This window comes from Rhipicephalus sanguineus, chromosome 4 (assembly GCF_013339695.2).
Source record: "Rhipicephalus sanguineus isolate Rsan-2018 chromosome 4, BIME_Rsan_1.4, whole genome shotgun sequence".
NCBI lineage: Eukaryota > Metazoa > Arthropoda > Arachnida > Ixodida > Ixodidae > Rhipicephalus > Rhipicephalus sanguineus.
In genome coordinates this window covers 154,031,808-154,053,610 of record NC_051179.1, presented here as the reverse complement: position 1 = coordinate 154,053,610, position 21,803 = coordinate 154,031,808, and the positions used below count along the sequence as shown (strand labels likewise).

Sequence of the window (21,803 nt, the reverse complement as noted above, 5' to 3'; positions counted from 1 at the left end):
TGCGCGTCACTAAAACAATGGCTCGGTCTATTTTCTGTTTCAGGGACGCGCTCGCGCAGATTTGTCTCCCCCAAATCCGTCGACCTGTACTCTCCCGTTGCAAACAGGTATTGGCCATCTGAGAAACAAAAAAAGAAAATGCCTCCTGTCTCTTTCATTTTCTTTTATTTGTCCTCTCAGCACATTCGAGAGAGAAGCTTCCTTCCACCAACTAGGCACAAGACATCCTGCACAGGCGCCGTACAGGCCACTGTCTAATCATGGGGCCGGCGCGCACTGGCCTATTGATCCTGGGTGAGTTTACGTAAGGCCAAAGACTAAACGTGCGTTCAGCATCCTGAAGAGCGTGTTTAACAGTTTACTTGCAATTACCACTCTGTGTTTTATAATTATTTATGCGTTTTCCGCACTGCTCATGTTTCGTCGAAGCATTCAAGGCTATCTTAGCTCTGATATGGCATCCCTTTCTGCACTGTTCATATTTGAAGCACGGAAATATATATTTTGTAAAAAATGCAATTGATTTGATTCGCCACGTGAGCGAATATGCTTAATGCACAACAGGTGGTACGATTACGCACAAGGGCCTGCACGCACAAAACCGTCTTGGCTGAAAAATTTTCGTAAGATAATATTTGAGCCAATCAGGATGCCGGACATATCATTAGCGAAGCCAGCTGACCACTATGAAAACACACTTACGAAAGAAAACTTTTGTGAATTCGGCCAAACGTGTTTAAAATCTCACTTCTTCTGGAAAAGGACCTTCGATCTCTCCGCGCTCAAATTTTCTAACTCTAACGCGCTTTCATACACTCCATTATTCTACTTAACCTCCAACCGACGCTACCGAACATATTATCCGTCACAAGTCGTGAAACACTCTGCTCTATCTCAGTAGCAGAGCATCGCTGGCATCATGTCGAAAACTCCGTGACCATAAGTGTTTGTAAGCACAATTGCTCTCGCCGTAAGCAATTGCAGTGTATTGGTCTAAAAGAGTTACATATAGTCGGAACCACTTCAATTCAGCGTGTATTGGTGAGAAAGGAAGGAATTCCAGGGCATCGGCTACTTGGAGACTATTGCCCACTGCTGTACCTGCGCTATTTATTTATTATTTTACGCTGCCTGTAAGACGGCAACAATTGAAAACGATAACCTAACATGATATTCCGTACGTGTCAAGTAAATCGAAAATCATCGTATATAAAAGTATTATTGTGGTTTAGGCCGGTAAGACTGTCCCTTTCTACTTTCTTATTTTTTTGGTTTTGTTTGCGAGAGTCACATCAACATTAGAAATGATAAAGGAAGACGTTAACCGATGTACTCTTCGTCAAGTTGTGCCAAGCGAAACTGAGAGCGTAAAATTAATGAAACTCGCATCACGGAACAGTTTCATTGTAGTAATACAATAAACTCTGAAGCGTAACGACAAATAAATTTAACAAAACACCTAGAGCTGCTTGCCTTCTACTTACATTTCCTTTTATTTTTTGTTCGTGTGCAGGCGTATTCGTCGCCTGCAGCTCTGCACAGAATTTCAATTTCGGAAATGGTATGTACTTCTTTCCATTCTGTACTGAAACAATAATAAAGTTCAAAGTTGAAAAGGACATTAGAGGCCAGATTACTTTCCTTAAAACTTTATTTCTTTTCGCAGATATTATGTGATAACCACGCCTCATTAATCAATCACTGCAGTTACAAGTGCTGAAACTATGACATAACTACGAGGCACGCCATTGCAGAGGACTCCTCACAATGTGGTTCGTTAACGTGCACCTGAAATAATATATATGCTAGTTTCCTTTTTCCCACTTTCACAGAGCTCTGCTCGAGCAACCAAGGTTCGATCTTGCGCCCTCGTGTTTAATGCGCTAACGCCGTAGACAGTAAGCCAACACCCTGCATGACAGTGACCTGTGAAGCTAAAGTTCCCAAAAAAATGCACCAATAAATTCAATCGCTTAGTGGTGTGAGGTAGTTTGGTTAAAAAAACTAACAATAGAGATCCTTAGCTCTGTGCAAGAATTTTCGCAACGTTTATGTGAGATAAGTTGCAACCAACGACTGAAGGAATGCGTGCAATATGAACAGGTGACCTCAACAAATAAAGCCAGCAACGCCGTATCCAGGAATATAGCCTCGCTTGTGCCATCTCTTCGGTCATGTTCATGAGCCTTCACTGTCTGCACGATGAAACACTAATGTACAAGAATAGCAGATGTGTCTTCAAGGTTTATAAGACGCTCAGCCAGTCAGGTCAGGTGGGCAGGTCTATATTGGTCTAACAACACAGGTCTATAATTGGTCTATATTTGCATGTTGGTCTATATTTGTCTATGTTTAACCTGAAGTGGTAAGTTCGATTATCTTAAAGCCTGAACGGACCATATACTCTCATAGTATGAATGCTCCCATACTATTCATCTGAACACGATGCTAGACAACAGGATATGACAACAGCCGAATTAGGGGCGTATAACTTATTAGGTGGCGCTAGGACGAATTTCGAAGAACTTACGAGTAAATAATAAAAAATTCAACCAGCTCCGATTCGCGGACACCGATGAAAGTGCGAAGCTGGTGGTGTTCCCTTCGTCAGGCTAACGCATTTCTATGTTTTGCAAGTCTTTCAGATATGCTGTATCACTGCCCTTTATTAAACACTCTTTGTTAAACTTTGAGGTGGTAGTACAGCCGCCACCTTTTTATAACCACAAAGAATCACGTGACAGTAGTGTGACTATGGTAACGCGCACGCCATTTGTTGGGCTAACTGTTGCCTTCTTCCTTTTTAGTAGAAGTTGTGGGTTGTGGGATTTACCCAATTTCTGTGGCACATACCCGTTCACGATTATTATAGGTTCCTGGTAGGCAGCACAGATTTCTATAACACATACCCATTTTTTGGGCCAACAGTTGCCTTCATTTTCAGCGGACCAGTGGTGAGTAGTGGGATTTACCCAATGTCTGTGGTGCATACCCGCTTATGATCCCCACAAGCGTTACCACTGATCCAGGATATGAAAAGCTTCGAGCAAGAACAGCTTCGCTTTTGAAACCTACAACATAAGCTTATGTCCCATTCCTTAGCGACACGCCAGCGTGGAACTGCAGTTTCCAGGCAAACTGCTGGTGCGATCGTCTTTATACCCAGGGTACCCTGCCTGTTGCCTCGGATGACGTCTGTATTTGCAGACATCTCGAGCCGCAGCCTCACCAGTACACCCAACGTAAATCGTATGACCTTGCTATTGCCGTTGACAACGCTGACAAAGACAGATCCAAGAAATAGCAGATAATTCTGCTGGCTGACCACGTATTTCCGGTTCCAATGTGAAAAAGAAAAAGAAACTTAAAGTAGACTTCGAAGATATTTCGAGGTGTTCTACTTTTAGGCTACTTTCTACTCTAGTTTCGTTCGTCTCAACCTTTCAGCGTTAAACTACGTGAAAATAAGGAAATGTGGTCACGTTGTCTGAAATTTTCATGGACTTGAAGGCCGCCAGAAATGCACAAACAGCTCTTGTAATAGCACATCGTTCTTTAGCAGTACTCTTACTTTCATCGGTGCAGCAATTTAACGCCCGAAATTGGGTCAGGACTGTCAAAGACGCACCCAGAGAGAGAGCGAGAGAAAAAGGCGAAGGAAAGGCAGGGAGGTTGACGCACCTAGGAATGCTTCTATAGATGTGGGCAAAATGTTAGGTGGTATTGATAGGTTTCTGGTGCTCTCTAAGCCAAAGTGTATGTTACTGGCTACACTGGCAGCAGTGTTCCTTTACGGATGAATCAAGAAAGAAGGAATCAAAGGACCAAAATTGACGGTGCGAAGAATGTTCGAGGCAAATATAGGCTTGTTTTGTCGAGTGGTGCAGAATGGGCCCGTTTCTTTATGTCGCTGTTGTTGTTACGCACAACAGTACGAAACCAGCAGATAATGAAACTAAGGGGAAACGTAGGGGGCGTTATTTTTGGTATTTTTGAAATTTTAAGTGTTGTAACTACGAAGTAAATGTAAATGAAAGTGCAAGAAGAACCAACTTGCCGCCTGTTGAGACCATAATCCCGACCATCGCACTCGCATACGAATTTCTACCAACTCAGCGACAGCGACCATCATTCCCTTCTCCAATTTCTTGGGCATATCTTTATCTGTAAACCTTGTAGTGTTAAGCAGAGCCATTCGCATTTATAGTGGCTGATCTGCAACCATTTCTTTTTTGTGATGGCCTCGCGTAGAACAAAATTTGTCGAGCTGCCAGATGATCAATAAATTCTTGCATGCTACCTGAAAGCATCAAACCTGTCTTGTCGGGAGCCCCGCTATAAATCGAACGACAGATAAAGAAACTATCAAGGGACCTGTCTTTTTTTTCTAATGTTCCATATTAAAACCTACAAAGTCAACTGATCATGAATCTAAGGAAAGCACAGGTGGCGTTGTTAGGTGGCATGCGAGAGTTCCTACGTCCGTTGCCAGCTATGGGATGCCATAGATCACGTGCTATGGTTGTTCTAGTCCGCATTCTAGTTGTTCTAGTCCGCATTCATATCTCTGTTTCATAAACACCACGCCTCAATTGAAAAGTACTACGAATAGCACCCAATATGCTTTCCTTTAGTTAATTATGTGTTTGTTTTGTTGGCTGTGTGAATTATAAAACCATAAATACCAGCGCTTCTACACGCGCTGGAAGAATGCCTTAGAACCACTAAGTCAAGCCGACAATTTCTCTTGAAGGAACCTCCTTTAATTCAGTCATGATAGAAAACCTCCCGCTTGCATGTTTCCAGGGCTACCAAGGTTCGTGAGGCAGTGAGCTTCCTCTAAGAACCGATTCCACAATGTGCTTAGCAATTCATAAGAGCAGCGTTTCACCCTACACTAAGCAACGTGGTAGTTCGTATTTATAATTATCCTGTGTTCTATTAATATATGCTGATACCACACTCAACGCATCCGCACTCATTGCATTTGAATCTTCGAAATCACTTACAGAACTCCAGTTCGGGCACTCACCTCGCGTGTGCCGCGAACTCCACGAGCTTGGCCTGGCAGGCGTTCATCCCATTCATCTGGGCGCCTTGACAGGAGGCCGCAAGCTGCAGCGCAGTGGAGTGGAGTCGTCGCGCGTATGGACCTGGCTCGGCAACCACGGAGGTCGTGGTCTGTGGGGAGGCACCTTGGGCTCTCACCCATGGCTCAGCCCGGCACACGCCAGGTACGGCGGCCGCTGGGGCGTCCTCAGGACTGGAGCATGGGTCATTCACGGCGGACGTCGGTTGTGGATCCCACTACCAATGTACGGATTCGGGCACACAATTGGCCTTTCCACGGGAGTCCGTATCGATAGGCGAGTGACGAGCGGCTTAAAGACTGGAATCCCACAGGGCCACGTCGGTCCCGTAGGAAGCTTTGAACAAATGGGGCCAAACTTCGGGCCTGGCCTAGAGGGAAGGTGGGGTTTCCCACGTAGGAGAATGCGAGGAGGCAGAAGAGGTAGAAGGGGACAAACAGGCCCGTGGGGTCCAGTACAAGGAGGCCCTGGCATTGATGAAGCGTTCTTTTCTTGGGAAGAAAACCAGCAAGGGGGAGGACCGTGGGGAGGCATGAACCAAGGAGGGAGAGGATTAGGTGCTTCAGGAGGCCAAGGCCTCGGTGGAAGCATGCGTAGTGAGTCAGCAAATGCCAGGCAAGGTAGTTCGGGCTCAGGAGGGGAAGGAGTCGGTAGCAGTTCCGGAAGTGAGTTAGACTTAGGAATCGGCGCCAGCGGTCAGGGACAGCCGGGTGCACAAGGAAGCACGTCGGGCGTGGGAGCGGAAGGTGGCCTCTCTGGTAGTGCGCAGGGAGGCACTAATGCTGGAACCGGGTCGGGTTTTCTTTCTGGATTCAATGGTCAAGACGGCCCATGGGGCTTAGGACAAGGGAGTGGTGGGGGCTTTGGCGGTAGCTCTGGAGGAAGTGGCCTTTCTGGTTTAGAGGGCATGGAACGAGGCGGTACTGGTGGTATGGAGAGTCTAGGCGGGCTTGGCTCTTGGGGAACGCGAAGGCGACGTCGAGGTGGTCGCCGTCGTTACGGGGGTATTCAAGGAGGAGGAGGAGGATCTTTCGGAATGGGAGGCCTAGGGCAAGGTGGACGAAGCAGCTTCGGAAACGGGCTAGAAAGTGGCGGTTCATCAGGGACAGGAGGCCTATTCGGAGGCAGTTCTGGTTTTGAGGGCGGACTAGGAGCTGGCTCGTTTGGAGCCGGCGGTCTGTCGGGGAGTGCTATTGCTGGCTTCGGGAGTGGACTGGGAAGTGGGAGTTCGTGGGGTGAAGGAAGTCTATCTGGAGGCAGCGAGGATATGCAGTCCGGTGGTGGTCTCTTCGGACCAGGTTTCCAGCAGGGAGGAGGATTCGGTTTGGGTGGCTCGCGATGGAGTCGAGGTGATGACTTGTCTGGATCGTTCGGGGACGACTCTCTTGATCTCGCAGGGCAATTTGGCGACGAGATGGGCGGAAGAAATTTCGGTTTTGGTGGCATCAGTGGTGAGCAGTTCGGAGGCAGCGCGGGCTATGGTGGCCTGTATTCGGGACTGAGACGTAGAGGTATCGGTGGCTTGGGGCGTGGATCAGGTTATGGTAGTTTCTGGAGCAGTCAAGGCGCAGGAAGTGGCAGTCCATTCATATGGAGAGTGATAAGGTATAGTGCTCCGCAACACAGACGGCCATCGGGGCGTTGGATCGTTTGGTCGAGCACACCTCAAGGTGGCGGAGGTTTCAATTATGGGGACCTGGGCGGCGGCTCTTCGAGCTTCTTCGGTGGATCGGGAGGAGGTCTTTCGGGGAATTTTGGCAGCTCATCTTTCTCTGACGACTCGAGCGGGTCTTCTCGACTTAAGTTGTAAAGACAAATTCAAGCTCCCTGAAAGACGACGCTCACGCTCCGTGGAACCGATGCAATAGCTGCAATGAACGGTATAAACGCAGTGCAATAAAGTTATTTGCTTTTCATGGATTAGATCCTACTTGACATTCAATAAATGTCAATAAATCAATAAATGAAAAACTGACACCAATATTGCGTATTTCCTTCGGCGACGTCTTCAAAGTTTGCTTCGTTGATGATATCGCTAATAGCCATTTTTGAAGCAAGCTATACTTGCAAGTTCACACATTGTGACTGAATGTGGACCAAATTGGAGTCTTTGGACATATACGTTGTCGCGCCTGAGTTCTGTAAGTGCGCCCCGCCACGGTGGTCTAGTGCTTATGGCGCTCGACTGCTGACCCGAAGGTCACGGGATCGAATCCCGGCCGCGGCGGCTGCATTTTCGATGGAGGCGAAAATGTTTGAGGCCAGTGTACTTAGATTTAGGTGCACGTTAAAAAACTCCAGGTGGTCGAAATTTCCGGAGCCCTCCCCTACGGCGCCTCATAATCATATCGTGGTTTTGAGACGTTAAACCCCATATATTAATTATTAAGTTCTGTAAGTGCTCCGCAATGGCCCACAGCAAACCACCGTTACTGTAATTGGATATTAGCATTGTGACCAAACAATCGCTACGATGGTGCGAAAATGCGGAAAATGCTTGCGCAGTGAAGCTAAGAACAAATCCTTATGCCTAATAACTTTGTGCCATAAACATGATGTAACAAACTTTACGGGCAAACAAACCAGACGTTTTCATTCTCGCGCCAAATTTTACTCTGCTGTGGTCCTGCGGTAAAATTGAAATCCTGTAACATAAAACTCGTATGATAACAATAAATATCTCCCAGTGCAGAAACAGTTATCTGCATGCCACGATGAAGGCCTCGGTTCGATTCCGACTCGGGCCCATGAATGTTTGCGCCTGCATCAATTGCGATTTCTCGCTCACGAACAACGTCGATTTTTCGCTCACAACCAATGACGACGACGCCTACACCAGAATTTCTGCGAAACGAGCCCTTTAACGCGAAATCTTGCCGTTTGCACGTTCTTCTACTAAACTGATGATAATAAAAATCGGCAGATGCCACGTACCGTGAAAATCGATGTTATGCGAAGCATGCGCGGGATGGTGACTGTGGCGTAATGTTTTCACACTGAGCGAAACGTAACGGAATGACGCTAGAGAAATGTGGAAGTAGTATGCGCACACTCATATGTTGAAGAGTGGCATATGTATTACATAACCAGTTGTTTACAGTTGCGTAAGGATGCCAACAGAAGCATGGGTGTTACCAACACCAGACGCGGTAAGCTGATATGCAGTGCTTATATTCTTCAATACTGCTTAGCTCGAACCCGAACAGGACAAAGAAGGAACACAGATGCACAGGACAGGCGTTACTCGCAGCTAAGCTTTATTCAGGAAAGTGTCCCGAGATATACACACACCCGAGTGGCACGGGCAGGCGGCACTGCACGTACGTTACAGTCACAGTTGCAGTTGTTACAGTTTCGTTAAAGCTGTTATGCTTATACTTGTCCGTTATGACGGAGAACGCACGCACGTTTCACGAACCCGTGTGTAGAAGGGATTCTTGACAGCTCTTGAACAAGGTCATCATCACTGGGATGAGTGAGGATCAGCAGCTGGACAGGGCTTGCTAATCGGATCCGTTCGAGATCGCGGCTACGAGGGGTCTAATTGCAGTGAAATGCGAGGTATATAATACAGCTAGTGGAGATCCTGGATGCCTCTTACGATGAAATGATCTATGATGCCTCCTGTCCTGGACGTGGCAGCGAGGTCCTTTGATACCCTGTCCACATCGAAGCCGTCTTTCATGCGGTATAAGGACCAGGCGTTGTTGGGTCTTGATAAATCAATGTTGAAGTCATCGGTAATGATGGGAGGCCTGGTTCTCTCGACAGATTTATTGTAGGAAGCGTTGACCCCGGTTTTTGCTTAATCCACGTGGTCCAGGTTGCGGACCACGTGGACGAGTGGATGGTAGTTGAGCGTCTTCCAGGGATGTTCTGTCATCAGCTTCCTCACTTTCCTTGAGTTCGCCGCGGTGGTGTAGCGGTTACGGTGCTCGGCTGCTGACCCGAAGGTCGCGGATTCGATCCTGACCGCGGCGGTCGAATTTCGATGGAGGCGAAATGCTAGATGCCCGTGTCCTGTGCGATCTCGGTACACGTTGAAGAATGCCAGATGGTCAAAATTTCCGGAGTCCCTCGCTACGGCGTCTCTCATAATCATATCGCAGTTTTGGCACATAAAACCCCAACTATTATTATTATCACTTTCCTTGCGTGTCAATGTGTGTTTTCTCGGTTACTGTGTTAGTTGAACTCTATCACCTGCGGCACATACCCGCATAACATGAACTCTGATATGCGGGTACGTGCCTGTCATGATGTGCGCGGTAGGCTCATCTGGTGCGTTGTGCTTGTGGGTTTGTGCTGTGCCGTGCACTGACGAAGACGACGATGAGATCAGAAAAGGCGGCATCGTGTCTTCTAAGTCAACCCAAGCCAGGGAAGAAGAGAGAAGGGGAAGAAGACGAGGAGAGCTTCGGTAACGAAAACCGAACGAAGCAGTCGCAGGGTGAAGCGCTCGTCGGGTCCTGGTCCCGAAGCCTACCCCTGTGCCTGGTGACCGCTCGAGCCTGGCTCCCGTCTACCAGGCGCTCCAGCAGCCGGCGCCGGTCCGTTGTTCTCGGACCCAGGCGTACTCCAGACCTGGGCCTACTACTGGCTGTCCGGGACGTCTTTGCCACATCGGCTTTGCCGCACGCTCCGCTCCGACCATGCCTGTGTCATCGTTGCTGTCGGCGTAAGATGCAGCACAACTCATCGACTGATCCGCCCTCGACCGTCACACGGTGAAGTGATCACACAAATCTTGTGTAGTGCAGTGGGGGACTACGCTGAGGGTCAGACCTTGAGTCCTTCAAGAACGTGTGTCGTGCTAGTAGCTATAGGGCAGTTCTTCGCTGTTGCATTGTAACGCGCCAAGCTTCATCATCATTTTGTGGCATTAAAGCCTTATAACGTCAAGCTGCAAATGTCTTCGTCCGTCTCGGCAACAATTCTTTAAGTTGCCGTGATTACCCGAACCTTATCCCTCACAATTGGCGTCCGCGACAGGACGAGACCGTTTGTGACACTCAGTGGGGAAGCCTCAGTGGGGAAGCGTTGAAAGTCTTCGGTCGTCTGTCGCCGGAAGACTCGATGGATTACCAGAGTACGAAAATGGCCTTGCTCCAGAGGTTTCGTTTCACAGCCGAAGGCTATCGCGAAAAGTTTCGGCAAAGCAAGCCGGAAGACGGCGAAACTGGTAAACAGTACGCCACGAGATTACAGAGCTTCTTCGATAGATGGCTGGAAATGTCGAAAACGGACAAGGACTTTGGATCCGTGCGCAACCTTATTGTAGCTGAGCAGTTCCTGAATAACTGTCACGATCGCCTGGCACTTTTCCTAAGGGAGAAGAAATGCAAGACAGTAGAAGAGATGGCAGAAGCGGCTGATACCTTCTTGGAGGCCCAGCGGCAAACAAACTTGTTGGTCTTTGGCAACAAGTCCGGAAACATTACCAAGGAGCAAGATGAATGTACATATACCCAGCCTCCTCTTAGATGTTTCGTCTGTGATCGACCTGGGCACAGAGCATCTGATTGCCGCACGAAACCCCAACGAGTCTTCTGTGGGCACTGTCGAAAGCCAGGTCATGATGCAAGAGCATGCCCAAACAACGGTGGGTCAAAGACGACGACATCTTGCATCGTGTCTACCGAGCAGACGTCGGAGCCACCGGGATGCGCCGATGATTCGTCACAAGATGATTACGTTGCCAGTGCGCTCACAGAACTCACCGCAACAGCAACGCGAAACTTGCCGGTGTTACAGGGAGAAGTGTTTGGACATACTGTATCTGTCTTGAGGGATACTGGAAGCAACACCCTGGTCGTGCGCCGTTCTCTTGTTCCCGATGATGCGCTGACGGGTACTACCGCCACAATTTTATTGGCTGATGGTAGTTGCATCGAGGTACCGGAAGCGGAAGTACGGATTCTATCGCCCTATTTCAGCGGCAATGCGATAGTCAAATGCATGACGTCACCACTTTACGATGTCATCGTAGGAAATGTTGCCGGCGCCCGTGGCGCTAATGACCCCGACTCAACGTGGAAGGAGTCAGCGATCCAGAAGTCGACACCATCATCTGCGGCAAAGGAGCCGTATACCACTCATTTATGTTTGAAAAAGGAATCTTGTACCGCGTTTACCATTTGGCTCCAGGTAAATCATTTCAACAAGCGGTGGTTCCAAAGGCGTTGCGTGTCCAAGTGTTGAACTTGGCACATGAATCTCCGATATCTGGTCACCAGGGTATCAAGAAGACGAAGGACCGAGTTTTGGAGTCGTTTTATTGGCCCGGTGTACAGGACGAGGTCCGAAGATTCGTTAAATCATGCGACGCATGCCAAAGAACATATCCCAAAGGCAAAGTAGGCAAAGCGCCTCTTGGACGAATGGCTTTGGTTGACACGCCATTCGAGCGTGTGGCCGTTGATATCATTGGACCACTGACGCCGATTTCAAAGAAGGGCAATCGATACATTCTTACCCTTGTGGATGTCGCCACTCGGTACCCGGATGCGGTGGCTTTGCCCGCAATTGATTCGGCAACAGTAGCAGATGGGCTACTGGAGATGTTTTCCCGAATAGGATTTCCACGGAAGATCCTCTGTGACCAAGCATCCTGCTTCACGTCAGGCCTGATGGAGGAAGTGAATGCTTTGCTTGCTATTCGACATTTGAGTTCGACGCCTTACCACCCGATATGCAATGGCTTGGTCGAAAGGTTCAACGGCACCTTGAAACAGGTGTTGCGCAAGTTGTGCCAAGAGAAGCCGAAGTCATGGGACCGACTTCTTGCGCCTCTGTTATTCGCCTATCGAGAAGTACCTCGCACCAGTATGGGCTTCTCACCTTTTGAACTGATATACGGCCGGCATGTCCGAGGACCCCTGGATATTCTTAAGGAACTCTGGACCGAAGACCTAGAGGAAGATATCAAGACTACCTACGGATATGTGCTTGATCTGAGAGAACGCCTTGAACACACCTTCAAGCTGGCTCAAGAGAATCATCTCTCCCGAGCTCAAAACACGCAGAAGTATTATGACCAAACCTCCAAAACACGACAACTCGAAATTGGTGACCGGGCTCTTATATTACTCCCAACCAGTGAAAACAAGCTTCTCGTGCACTGGAAAGGGCCATTTATGGTTACAGGAAAGAGAAGTGACCGCGACTATTGGTTGGACCTCGGACACGCCACGAAACTGTTTCACATAAACATGCTCAAGCGTTACGACGAACGTCAACCACAAGTCGTTACTCAGGCGTCTTCAGTCGTCGTGGTCCAAGAAGGAAAATCTGAATCACCCCTGCGTGCATGTAATGTGAATGAGGGCAAAGGCAGTAAGACACTCGGTATCGAACAACAACTCCAACGTGCACGACGTTCAAGACACCTTCCGCCTGGAAGATATCATAGGTTCAGGGAATGACACTGTGGTGGATATGTGTAGGTTGCAGATGCAGGCGCTAGCCATATACAGACCTCGTATTGCTTGCAGACTTCAGTGGATAGATCTAGTGTCACAGTTCAACCGTTTGACTACATTTGTTTGTCATAGGTCTTGTCTCCCGCGCACTTTGGACAGTTTTTTTTTAAAAAAACTTTCTAAAGGGGGGGGCTTTTGTCATGATGTGCGCGGTAGGCTCATCTGGTGCGTTGTGCTTGTGGGTTTGTGCTGTGCCGTGCGCTGACGAGGACGACGATGAGATCAGAAAAGGCGGCATCGTGTCTTCTAAGTCAACCCAAGCCAGGGAAGAAGAGAGAAGGGGAAGAAGACGAGGAGAGCTTCGGTAACGAAAACCGAACGAAGCAGTCGCAGGGTGAAGCGCTCGTCGGGTCCTGGTCCCGAAGCCTACCCCTGTGCCTGGTGACCGCTCGAGCCTGGCTCCCGTCTACCAGGCGCTCCAGCAGCCGGCGCCGGTCCGTTGTTCTCGGACCCAGGCGTACTCCAGACCTGGGCCTACTACTGGCTGTCCGGGACGTCTTTGCCACATCGGCTTTGCCGCACGCTCCGCTCCGACCATGCCTGTGTCATCGCTGCTGTCGGCGTAAGATGCAGCACAACTCATCGACTGATCCGCCCTCGACCGTCACACGGTGAAGTGATCACACAAATCTTGTGTAGTGCAGTGGGGGACTACGCTGAGGGTCAGACCTTGAGTCCTTCAAGAACGTGTGTCGTGCTAGTAGCTATAGGGCAGTTCTTCGCTGTTGCATTGTAACGCGCCAAGCTTCATCATCATTTTGTGGCATTAAAGCCTTATAACGTCAAGCTGCAAATGTCTTCGTCCGTCTCGGCAACAATTCTTTAAGTTGCCGTGATTACCCGAACCTTATCCCTCACAGTGCCACACGTGACTGAGAGAAAGGGTTTCATGACGTACGCGACAGATATTTTGCGTTATTCATGTCACGACCAGTGAATCGTGTTCGTCATACACTCATCCCCTGCTATGCCAATTTTGGTATATTACAAGTTATGGAGGGAGAGCACCGAGGCGTAGGCGGCTAGATAGATAGATAGATAGATAGATAGATAGATAGATAGATAGATAGATAGATAGATAGATAGATAGATAGATAGATAGATAGATAGATAGATAGATAGATAGATAGATAGATAGATAGATAGATAGATAGATAGATTTCACAATTAATAATATCGGTAAGCACTAAATAAAGGCCGAAAACTAATTCTGCTTTAATGGCGAATTACTAGGGGAAGCTATATGAGCGGGTCGTAGCTTTTTAATTTGGTAACGCTGCTTCGCATGGACATGGTCAAGTATGCGCTGAATTGTGTGCGCTAGAATTGCACCACATAAAGCACAAGGTCACGTGATCAAACATTGATCGCCCTCATGTTTTATCTGCCTCACGCACGCCGAAACGACGCGTCGCTTCGGTCTTACAAGACCTATAGGTCAGAACAGAATTACGGCCGCGTTATCCATGCGATCAGTCGGCCATTATACATGGTTAATAACGATGGCGTACTATTGGAGGAAATTGCGACGCGTGCTGTTGGCGCTTGTCCCGTACCGTTGTCAAGTTACGGAACGCAGTCTGTGGCGAAGCACTACAGCGAAGACAAGCTTATTGCAGTTACCTGCAATAAGCCTATTTGAGGGTGCTGCTTTATTATACGGGTGGAAGCGTAGTGTGAAGAAGCACGCTAAGGCGAGCCAGCGAGAGCAGACGACCGCCACGTGAGACTATCGACGAGTTACACGTTCTGGCTTTATGTATTTTGCGCGTGCGTGGCCCGTCGAATATAATTATCTTGTGGTTTTTAAAAGCAGCTACCATCTCCTCCATCTTCAACGCGTCACACGCTCGGCGGCGTACCGATCCTGAAGACACATCACACGCAGCCACGTGGTGTTTTTCACAAAATTATTTTAAGAGTCACACAATGTTACTTATGGGAGAGAGGGCAAATGGCAGCCGGACAAAATCAGCACTCAATTAGTACGTTGCTCAAAATAGCACAGTTTGATGTCACTTAAACATGCCTAAATATGCCTCATTCATACTTTCATAATTACGTGAATACTTGCAAATCTACACAATTCATTATAATTACTTCATTAAATTTTATTAACTTGAATACTACTGGCGGGTGTTTCAGCATACTGGCAACATTGTGTAATGTAGGCTATCCTCGCGTAAAACAATTACTCTTTTTTTAAATCTTGGTGCTCGATAGCTGGGATATTTTGTTTGTTCTTTTCGTGCGACGAATATGTCTTGTGCCCTAACTCAGACAACGTACACAGACAAAGCAAAAATACTTTTCAGGGAAAATACGGGGCTTGTTCCTGGACAGTAACAAATTTTGCGCCTTGCCACAGGAAGACGTTATTGTCGCATTGTTGTTTTAATCCCTGCTTCTATAGATATCGCGCCTTTAAGCCCACATGCTATATTCCAGGTCTCGGTAACCAGCGGCCCGCGAAGCAGTATTAAGCGGCCGCCAGCACAACGTAATTAACGAATGAACCCCTGCACGACTTTCTGCGTCTGTCGGTGAGCAACCTTGATGTACGTATTTTAAGAATGTTCAGCACCAAAAATCCCATTAAGAGAGTTTCTTGTTTTGGTTCTAACAGATGTCTATAAATTGCAAACTTGTGACATGCATGCTGAAAACAAACATCATTTCTATTCTAGTTTTGTACATCATTATTGTCAATTCGTAGCCAGAAAATTATTTCGGGGGGGGGGGGATCAATTATACTTTATGTATGTTCGTGCGCGCTTTTGTATGTGTGCGTGTCATATACACATGCAAAATTCAAAAATTTCGGGGGGGGTTCGGGTAGGTTGAATCCCCCCCCCCACCTCGGCTACGCCAGTAGAGCGAGCAGTGAAACTTTTAGTATACCTTCGTAAACTATGGCTAGTACAGCCCGCACATCGCCAAAAGAACCGATGGGAAAGAACAGTATATGCTTTGTTGCCGCAGCAATAATGTTTCTCGAACTTCCCAGTGCTTTCTTATGCAGTGGATTCTCGTGTATACCTTTTTCACTGGAATCGGAAAATAAAACATATTATGCAAGAATTGTTTTAACGAAAGAGGTTCAAAAAAGGCGTGAAATATGCATACCCCATCGGCAACTCACCTTTATCTAGCCACATTGATGTAGCTGGCCAATTCGCGCTGCATTTTCTTCTCTTCGCCGTTTAGCAGTAAATTCTCGCTTCGCCGGACACTGCTTTGCACGACAATCCATGTCGTGCCTTAAATCGGTGAAGCCAGCCGTCCGACGCTTGACGGTCTTCAATGCCCAAGGAGCGTGCGATGTTGTCAGCGCCTTCTTCATCGATTATGATTACGCGTCGTTAGATAGCGCGGTGCGGCTCTGCAACGTGCAGATCGTGGCATGTTGGAACGTGGTTTGAGCTAGCATACTACTAAAGAATAAACTGAGGATTTCTAGATATATCGGTAAAGATCCACTGTCACAGTCGTATTATTTAATTTTGGGCAAAAATGTGATCGTATCAAACGCATGAAACTGCAACATTTCCAAGGGACGTCGGCCGGGAATAAAACAAAAAATGTATGAGGCCGAAAAACGTACTATGCAGAATCGTATCAACGAGATTCCGATGTATATATTCTGTCAAGGTAGATGACATCAGTTAGTCTAGGAACTCAGTTCGTGAACGATAACCATGTTGAGGCAACAGGAGGACCAGGGTTGATAGGCGGGCTAGATCCCTCTCCCCTTGTGCTTTCTTTTCTATTTACTCTATTTTTTCTATTTGTCTCTATATATTTGTTCTGTGAATAAATGCAAGTTTCAGTGTGCATTTGTTTGTCTCTCGTTCTTTCTATGTCCCGCTCTTTTGCGCTGTCAAGTTTCCATAATGAACAGGAGTAGTGTTCGCGAACAATATGCCCTAGGATTGGAGATTCCTGGATCTGCGTGTGATAGATTACAGGGCTGAGCAAATATACTTTGAAACTGTACCGCGATACGTTGCAAGACAACCGGGCATGAAGTATTTGACATACAGATACACGATACGACCGGAATAATTGCATCCGATACGACATTTCCAAATTCTATCTTAAAGGTACCCTTAACCGGTTTTGCCGATTATCTATAAACGCGTTGAGCCGGTACTGCAAGTACTAAGAATGATTCGCAGACCACTTTAAGCTCCCTGCCTCAACTGTATAATGTATTACAAGGCTTTAAACACGTGAATCGCTACAGATCGCAGCGGCTCAGGCGAACGACTTTTCAACTCCTCGCGCCTTTTCCACGTAGCATTGTTCCATGTTTCGTAGCCCTCAGCGACCGATTTGATTGAATATGTTCATTCTACGTCATTGAAACCCAGTGGGCAGCGAGCGCTGTCTGCCTGTGTTAACGTGCTCTGCGTTGACGTGAGCTGAGCGACAGTGTTTATCTCTAGGTTTCTTTTCCCGGACACCATGAATTGACCTAGCTGTGTGGTGTGCCACAGATCTAGCCATTGATGACTTGTAACGCTGCAACATCGTGCAAGGTTTGTGAGGCATCCGGCGAGCGAAGTGGATTCAGCTCGTCGCTGCAGTGTGCGTCGGCTCTGGCTATCCGGTCAACGTCAGGATCCACGCGTCTGCGTCTGTAACTTCACCCCCCAGGACACAACCACAGTGCCTGGGTTTACGCCTACTGGTGATCGTTCTCAAATACTTTTTATTGGTCCGCATGCGTTTGCAGATTGTAGCCGTACACTATAATAAAATAAGAGCTGGTGGTAGTGTGCTGGCACCTGGCGAAGCAAGCAGATATCAACCACTCTGCGCGCTTCGTCTCCGTTGTCAGAGGCGCACTACCGGGCGCACTCGGCGGAGCTCAGCAAGTCGTTACTCACCCGTCGAGTGCGCTCGTGAGTGCGCTGCGATCGCCAGCTACGCCAAGGTCTTTCATGGGTTAAGAAGGCAAGCAGTGGTGAGAAGGAGGCTATGGATATAATTGCCTGTAGCTGCCTCGGTACACGGTGAGCCGCTTAATTTCTGGTGCGAATGATTTGATGATGCTCCAGCCAAAAGACTGACAAAATTTTAAGAGACAGTATCAGGGTCTCTTTATGATACATTCGATACATTTATAATGACCACAAACAGACAATAATGCCAAGGAAAGTATAGAAGATGTCATTTGTAATAAATAGAATACAAATGTGAAGAAAGTAAAGTGGACGAAAAGATAACTTTCCGTCGGCAGGGACCGGACCTGCGACCTTCGAATAACGCGTTATTCGTAGGTCGCCGGTTCGGTCCCTGCCGGTGGCAAGTTATTTTTTCGTCCACTTTATTTTCTTCACGTTTGTATTCTATTTATTACAAATAACATCTCCTATACTTTCTTTGGCATTATTGTCTGTTAGTGGTCATTATTATTGTGTCTAACAAAGAAAACGAGCCCTTAAAAGCCATCTTCTCTCCTTCATTCGTTGCATTTGGAAATTTTTTAGTATAGATCTATGTAATGAAGCCGCAAACGCCTACGTAAAAAAATGTTTGCTTGAAAATTTCTTAACTGCGAACAACTTGACTGCGAAGGTCTGTCTTTCTTGCTGGAAGTATAATAGTTTTATTCCGAAACAACTCATTAGGATTGGTGTGGCTGCTTCACATGACATATCTTTATACACTGCGCTGTCAGTGGTTTTTGTGTGTCACTTTTGTAATTGATGGGTGTCGCTGCTCTACTTGCCGACTAGCTAGCGGGTTGCCATCTTCATACAAGAACGTCCATAAGACGAGTGTGACGTTGGGCGAGTTGGTGCATAGCTTAACAAAATATTTGTGGCGCAACTGCGACAAGCAAAAAAAAAAATTGCAGTGGCTTAGCTCGGCTATGCCAGGATATACGCAGCGTTAGCAAAGGTTCAGCTGATTATTCTTAGCTTTCCAGATAGTCTATTATTAGCTTGATTGTCATGCTTACTGCTGCTCCAACGACACACACACGGTATACGTATCATGTGGCACATGCATATTTATTTTTGCTCAACGTCAGGTTGCTTCTCTATTGCCACAAAGACGGCTCGGTGGTCAGTGAAGTAACACGCCGCCGTCGCTCAGCATCCTGGCGACGCCGCTTTGCTAGACGCTCCTCCCTTTCCTCCAGTGTCTCCGCAGCACGTTTAGCCTTCCTCTGTTCATTCTTCGTACGCAGAACCGCTAGTTGCCAGGCAACTACTTCGGGATCTGATGAGATAAGCTTCTCGGCCCTTCTGCGCCGTCGAGCAGCATTTGCACTCTCCTTCTCCATGGCGTTACCCATCTGCAAACGCCAGTCAGAGGCGCTATCAAGCGGCACCAGCGCAGTGTCAGACGGCGACTGCACAGCGAAGGCGAATAGCTGCGCGCGCGCTGGCGCCACTGTGTCTACGACGTCACTCCTCTCGAATGCGGCGCAGACCACCAGCGGCAGACGACCAGACCAGAGAACGTATGTTAGCAGCGTGTTACAAAGTCTCTATCGCACTAAAAATCACACAGAGGCATGGGTAATGTATGGTATGCAAATGGACGACAGCAATGAAAGCACTTGTGTTAACAATCAAATTATAACTGAAAGAACTCCTTGAATAATTTATGAGGAAGAACAAAGATACAATACGCCAAGATATATTCTGTTAGGTACATGCTATTTCATCTAGCATTGGCACAGGTTGTGCGATAGTTGTTAGGGTCTCATTTGCGTATAAGTCAATCTTATGTATGTAAGTCAAGCTTGCATCCACGATATCTTTGAAATCGCTGATGCGTGAAACCGGCGAGACGCAAAGCAACCCCATTCATGTTTTCTTTGGACATCGTAACGAAGCACCACGCAAGAGAAACTTCGTGAACGACACTACAGCGGCATCAGAAATTGAGCGGCAGACGCAGCGCGCATTTAAAGAAAAGATCAAAAAAATCAAAATGAGTTTATTAAGACGTGTATACAAAAACTTGCACCACCTCGCGCTAAAGGGGATCATGAGGCGATGCGAAGCAGCGTTTCGGCATGTCGAGCCCGCGTTTCAGAGGGGGAGACGAAAGGGGGAAGGGGAGAGGGGGAGTGGAGAGGCGGCGTGTGGAGAGGGTTGCGCATGCGTAGTAAGGATGGTGACGCCGCACAACGGATTGAACTCCGCCATATGACGCTTCGCATCTAAAAATGCGTACATAATATGAGCATACAGCAAAGTACAGTGGCTACGAGCAAGTGGCTTGGCACCGACACAACAAGAAAGGAGATACCCAGACAGCGAAAGGTCGGGTGCGCGCAGACGTTCGCGCGCTTGTTTTGTCGAGGTGGCGCGAGCGTCACCACGTGACTCTGCTCCACCAATAGGGACGCGCACACCTCATCGCCTGCTCTCGCTTGGAGGATTCTGGCGGAAACATAAAAGATCTATCTGTATTCATGGGGCTTAGCGGCACCATTATTAGCTTGAGACGCCAAGGTTTATTGTTTCGCACGGTGGTGTTGCTATCGAAGTATATGGTATCTTAAAATATACGATACATCAGTAAATGCATCGGAAATACAGATTCAGGTACTCGTCTTCCGAGAAGTATCGCGATACAGATACAAGATACCCAAAAGAGTATCTAAGATAGTATCTAAGATACATGTATATTCGATAATACCCAGCACTGATAGATGACCAGCAGCGATTTTTCGTCCGCTTGCACCCTTGACACATAAAAAGAAGCTGTAGTGACTCCGAAAGTACCTTAGAAGAATGGACTGTTGGGCGAGTTGGTATTCAATTTTCATGAAAACTGCGCGAAAAACGTGGACGAAGGGAGAGAAGAACAGCACAAGCGCATACTAACAACTGAAACTTTTATTGAAAGCAAGAAGAATTCAAACGAAGAAAAAACACAAGAACCACACATGCGTGCTCAACACCCGAAAACTCCTACATTTGCGCATCAAGATAAGCAATCTCTGCTTGGTGTAATGCCAATCGGTCAGACAGACAATGTATCGGTCAGACCGGCCGTTGTCTCAACGAAAGGTTGAATGATCACCGATTATCTATGAAAGGACAACCGTCAACTAATGTCTCACTGCATTGTCGTGAGTGTAATTGCAGCCCGAATTTCCGAGAAACCAGAGTCATTGCGCGGCACAAAGAACGTACGACTCGTGAGCTTGTTCAAGCTTGTTTTATTTGAGAAGCCGGAGATAGTTGCGTCGCCAAGCTCTCATTGGCATTACACCAAGCAGAGATGCTTGGTGTAATGCGTGTTTGCTTTTTTCGCGCAGTTTTCATGATAATGATCCGAAAGCACTATATGAAACCTGGAGCGATGAGCCCACTGCAATCACGGGATTCCAATGTGTCGTCCACAGCAAGCGGCTTCATTGCAGCTGCGGCGGCGTGGGCACATGTAAGAACACGGCGATGGACAACTTCGAATTAGGCCACGTCCCACTTCACCAGCCGCCAGACACCGAACACACACGGACAATCACCGGAATCTGCGAGGTCTGCGTTGCGCACATCAATCACAATTACAAAGACAATGCAGTAGCCGCCATCTACGTGAGAACTGTCAAGAACCCCTTCCACACATGCACACGGGTTCGTGAAACGTGCGTGCGTTCTGCATCATAACGGACAAGTATACGCACTATATACATATAGGCTTACCACGTATGGTATGTGTAATACCTATGTTCCTGTTGGCATCGTTACGCAACTGTAAACAACTGGTTATATAACCAACGCCTCCTGTAGAAAGATGCCTGCCACGTGGGCCAATAAACTCCTGCCCTTCCCTTTCCCTCTTTCATCGTTTCTAATGTAGATGGTAGCTAGCGATCCTTGCGGTGGCCACTTGCAACACACATGCGTGCATGCGCCCCCCCCCCCCCGAAAATACGCCACCTCAAACCCACTAAAAACAAGAGGGTGGACGTGGCGCCACCTCTCGACAAGCGACCACAACTGAAGGCAGGACGGCTACAATGGGTTAGCGAGCGACGCCGCAGGCATCTTTCTAGAGGAGGCGCTGATATAACACATGTGCGACTATTCAGCATACGTGTGTGTGTATACAATTTGCGCCTACTTTAGCGTCATTTCGTAACATCTCGCTCAACGTAAAAATATACGCCAGTCAACCTTCCCGCAGCACGCTTCGTCTTACATCGATTTCCACGGCACGTGGGATCCGCGGAATTGTTCAGTGTCTATGTGCT

General features: G+C 47.7%; 2 protein-coding genes across 2 annotated transcripts in view; both read left to right on the top strand.

The window, feature by feature from the left end:
- The first annotated feature begins 82 nt into the window (after positions 1–82).
- On the top strand, positions 83–7,071 carry LOC119390823 (uncharacterized). Its single transcript, XM_037658530.2, has 3 exons — positions 83–294; positions 1,514–1,561; positions 5,012–7,071. Exons 1-3 carry the CDS (start codon positions 261–263, stop codon positions 6,898–6,900), a joined length of 1,971 nt encoding a protein of 656 aa, XP_037514458.1. The 5' UTR covers positions 83–260; the 3' UTR covers positions 6,901–7,071.
- Positions 7,072–15,018: 7,947 nt separating this feature from the next.
- The window catches only part of LOC119390822 (nascent polypeptide-associated complex subunit alpha, muscle-specific form), a 43,188-nt gene continuing 36,403 nt past the window's right edge, over positions 15,019–21,803 (top strand). Inside the window, exon 1 of the mRNA XM_037658527.2 lies at positions 15,019–15,114. The gene's annotated coding sequence lies outside the window, so the exon portion shown is untranslated. The remainder of the gene's footprint in view (positions 15,115–21,803) is intronic.

Bases quoted from the DNA above. Each gene is read 5' to 3' on its own strand.
- LOC119390823 (XM_037658530.2), top strand. From the start codon at position 261: ATGGGGCCGGCGCGCACTGGCCTATTGATCCTGG. The intron at 295-1,513 runs GTGAGTTTACGT...GTTCGTGTGCAG, and splicing joins CACTGGCCTATTGATCCTGG to GCGTATTCGTCGCCTGCAGC. The intron at 1,562-5,011 runs GTATGTACTTCT...AATCACTTACAG, and splicing joins GAATTTCAATTTCGGAAATG to AACTCCAGTTCGGGCACTCA.